This window comes from Euleptes europaea, chromosome 13 (assembly GCF_029931775.1).
Source record: "Euleptes europaea isolate rEulEur1 chromosome 13, rEulEur1.hap1, whole genome shotgun sequence".
Classification (NCBI taxonomy): Eukaryota; Metazoa; Chordata; class Lepidosauria; order Squamata; family Sphaerodactylidae; genus Euleptes; species Euleptes europaea.
The window spans coordinates 40,323,239-40,327,536 of record NC_079324.1 but is presented as its reverse complement, the minus strand read 5'-3'; the positions used below and the strand labels follow the sequence as shown (position 1 = coordinate 40,327,536).

The 4,298-nt window shown below is 48.2% G+C and overlaps 1 protein-coding gene across 1 annotated transcript; it reads right to left on the bottom strand.

The window, feature by feature from the left end:
- Window positions 1-720: 720 nt before the first annotated feature.
- Window positions 721-1,413, bottom strand: CLDN2 (claudin 2). The gene has a single exon (XM_056859771.1). It carries the CDS (start codon window positions 1,411-1,413, stop codon window positions 721-723), a length of 693 nt encoding a protein of 230 aa, XP_056715749.1.
- Window positions 1,414-4,298: the final 2,885 nt, after the last annotated feature.

Here is a 4,298-nt window from a genome sequence, read left to right as displayed (position 1 = left end):
CACAGGGCCGTCCAGTCTGGCTGCACGGGGAGCGTGTTGGGGTTCTGCCAAGGGTGAGGAGGCATCACATTCTGAGTCACCCTCTGTACAGGGACAAGTGATGGTGGGCTTTCAGTGGGCTTTCACCTCTGCAGACCACATATCTCCCTGGATTACAGATTAAGCCAGCATTTTCCTCTTCCCCTCTACTGAGATATAGGAAACTTCCTTTAGGATTGCAAATCCTGCCCAGCAGTTTAGGTTGCTGCTCCTCTCCCACCCTCTCGCTATTCCAGTGTCTTCTGTAAGGGACAGAACAGCCCTGTATGTCCATCAAGTACGCAACAGCCGCTGGAATTTGGCAGATGTCTCTGACGTATCCTTGTCAGTTCCATGCTGAACAGTATTTCCATGCTGAGCACTAGCAGCTTGTTGCCTTGAAGATGCTGAGTGTGATTCACATTGCTTGGCGCCTCAGGATGCAGAACGGCTCCCCCCCCCCCCCGGAAATTTAGTTCTGATGTCCTCAAAGAACCAGAGGGTGGTGTGCAAGCAAGCAAGCGAAACGCCGTGTGGTGCCATCAGCAGGGCCTGGGAGAAATCAGGGCTTTGGTGCTTCAGAAAGAAGAGGGTAGGAAGAACAGGTATGGCTGCCTGCTTACCTGTTCAGTTAATCTACATGACGAGAGGGCAGCGGAGATACTTCTTGGGCACCTCTGGCTGTGACGAGTCCAGTTGCTGTTACACGTAGCCAGTCAGATTATAAGCATTAAACTCACTCTTGGTCTTTTGAGCCATGTCAGAGGGTGGTAGGTTTCTGCCACCCAAGATTCTAGCTCGGTAAGGACTATAAGAGGCCATGTGTGGGTCCCGAGGCGGACAGGAGGCACAGAGGATGAAGCCGCCAACGAGGGAGATCAGGGAAGAGAGGATGCCCAGGTAGAGAGCTTCCCCAATCTCAAACTTCATGCTGTCATGGACGATGGGGTTGTAGAAGTCACGGAGGATCACATGGATATTCCACACCACTGGGATGAAGCAGAGGAGTCCCCCGATCACAAAGGCCACCCCTCCGATCACAGCTATCCGGTCCTTGGAAGGGGAGTCCTGGGAGAAGATGGTGCATCTCATCCCCACGACACAAATAATGGATGCCAGGCAGGAGACTGCAATGGAGGTGGCCATCAGTGCCTGGGCCGCCTGAAGGTCAGCGGGCAAGCTGAGCAGAGAGCTGTAGATGTCGCACTGGGTGATGCCCGTGCTGTAGGTGGCACACTCCATCCAGAGTCCCTTGGAGAAGCCAACTGCTGTAACAATGCTTGCACCAATGTAGGAGTTGGTTCTCCAGCTGGGCAGGAGCGTGGCTATCAAGGCACCCAACAAACCCAAGAGCCCAAAGACGTACCCCAGAAGCTGGAGGCCGACGGAGACCATTTTTGCTGTGCCTCGTTCTCTTTCAGCTTCTGGTCTCTCATCGGCGGCTTGCTTTCCCCCCGTCCCTGCTCATCTGGTTTCCCATCTCGTGATGAGTGACCCTGGGTTTTTATGCCAATAAAGGAATGATGATGATGAGTGACCCTGGGGTGCAGCCTCTTCTTTCTATCTGCTCCTGTCCATCTCCGTCCTGGATCCTGGGTCCTTGTACGCTGGTCTTAGCGTGGGTTGGAGGGAGGGGGAGAACAGTTTATCTAGGTGATAGGGGTAAAAAGTCGTAGAGGATTAATGATTGACCAGTGGCTTCTGAAAAACTCAGTACGCCCTTTCGTCTCCGGTTATCTGTAGAAATTACATTTCAAAAAGGCAGAAAACCCACATAAGAATAAATGGGGCAAAGGGAGGAAAAGAATGGCAATTTCCTGATTGTCTTTTAATCATAAGCAATACAAAGGAAGCAAGGGAGGGGAATGCAGGGTGATGCACAAAATGACTCTCTTTCCTCATCTGTACTTAGCCGAAGAGAGCTGGGTAGGGTTGCCAACCTCCAGGTACTAGCTGGAGATCTCCTGGGATTACAACTGATCTCCAGCTGATAGAGATCAGTTCCCCTGGAGAAAATGGCCGCTTTGGCCATTGGACTCTACGGCACTGAAACCCCTCCCCTCCCCAAGCCCCGCCTTCCTCAGGCTCCGCCCCCAAAACCTCCTGCTGGTGGCGAAGAGGAACCTGGCAACTCTAGAGCTGGGTCAATCTTTGACAGCAGCCAGTGGCGGGGACTCTCATTGGATGTAAACCAACCTATAATGTTGCCTTTGTTTTTCTTGGTCCTTCCCTCCAGGAGAAGAATCAAATTCCTCCAACTGTACTTATTGAGTCCTTGAATATTGCTTTCCAGTGCATGAGCAATGCCAGTTCATCTCTGGCCGACTGAATACTCGCTCTCATGTTCTGGCTCCACACAATAGCACCATTGCCAGAGTATAAAAAACTCTGAACATTATAGACATGGGGATTACCTTTGATTGACACCCTGGGACAAGTATACTGGTGTGTATCCAATGAAACATCAGCAGAGTTTATCTCCAAGTCTCCATTAACGCACGGCTTGTTTCACAAGTGGTAGTGCTGCACAGGGTATGATTCTTGCACAACTGAGAGCATTTTACATGTCCTGCCTTGAAAATGCATTCATTAACTGCATTATTCAATGACAAATTGAAATTACTGCACAAACATACATTCAGACTAATGCTGGCATGAGCATCGTGCCTTGCGTGAGTGGAAATAGGTCAATGGATCCAATGAGGGTTTTCTTGCGCAACAGCTTCCTGCAAATTAAGAATAAAACTTCTACTGATGTATTTGTCTTTATGTTACTGGAAGTGGATCATTGGAAACACACTACTGTTTTTTAGGGTATCTGCACACCAAAAATATGCATTGTCTTGGAGACAGTAAATATAGATTCCCAAAAGCTATTTTGGGTCAGACTAGACCAGTGCCCAGTACCAGCCACTTTCTGAGGTCAGGATCTTCCTCATATACTTCACACCCACTGAGCGGGTGGAGTGGGGGCATCTCATCTTGACAATACAGAAGGAGTTGGCCTCATCCTCATTCTCTTCAACTCTTCCAACCTGCCTCTTAAGGTCTGGGATTTTGTTTTTGAACAGGGGGAAAAAAAGATCGCATGATTGAGGCTGGCTGTAACACTGCTGTTCTTAAGGACACATTTATGACTCCAGTCTATAAAGGACTTGGTTTCTCCTGAATGGATTTCACCCATCTGTATTGGCCTAGCAAGTGATTGCTATGGTAAGCCTGGAGGCAGTAATGTAATGGAAAAGGGACCGATAAAGTGCAGTTTAATTCAGATGACTGAGGTGCGGGTGGTTGGTGTTGATTGAGGAGCTGGTTACAGCCCGCAAAAGGTGGAGCTTGCTTGATTTTTGGGGTGCTGTTAGACCTGAGTCTACAGATGGATGCTCTGATTTTATCTGTGGTATGTACAGGAATTGTTCAGGGGGGCATTTTTATAAAGGGAACAGGGTGGTTGTAAAAAGGGCCAGTAAAACAGAATTGTTCATTGCATGCATTTACTTTTTTATTCCAGTGCTTTCTAATTTTGCAATCCAGTTTTATTACACTATCTCTTATATGTATTTTACTGGTCTTCATTGTATTGTTTTCCAGTTCTGCAGTCCGCCTTGATTCTCAACAGAAAGGTGGACTATAAACTAAGTAATAAATAAATGTGACCAGTTTCACCTGGTTCCCCATATGTTGGCCTCCCAAGCCCAATGGAACCCCTAAGCAAATGAATGAAATCTGTCCAAACCTGCATCTGTGGGCAATGCAGAATGCGACTTATAGTGCAATCTTAAGAATTCTTTCCTGGGAGCAAGACCCAGTATATAGACCTGGAGATGTTGTAATTTGAGGAGATGAACACATGAAGCTGCCTTATACTGAATCAGACCTTTGGTCCATCAAAGTCAGTATTGTCTACTCAGACCAGTAGCGGCTCTCCAGGGTCTCAGGCAGAAGTCTTTCACGTCACCTACTTGCCTAGTCCCTTTAACTGGAGATGCCGGGGATTGAACCTGGGACCTTCTGCATGCCAAGCAGATGCTCTACCACTGAGCCATGGCCCCTCCAGGTCTCACTTGGAGGTAGGCAACCCTAATTCAGCAGCATTTCCCTCCAATGGCCAGATAATCATCCCACTGCTATTGTCGAAAGTCAGTGGTAGCTGAATAAGATGATGCTCCCCCTAGTTTGTTATAAACTTTCCTAGTGGTGGCCTTTCTCTCTTCTTCCCTGGCTCAAGGGTCTCCATTTTTTCTCTCTGAACATTGTGAAAGAAGCTACCAGCAGAAAGT

What these genes read in the sequence shown, in the direction of transcription:
- CLDN2 (XM_056859771.1), bottom strand. Translation starts at nt 1,413, where the DNA reads ATGGTCTCCGTCGGCCTCCAGCTTCTGGGGTACGTCTTTGGGCTCTTG.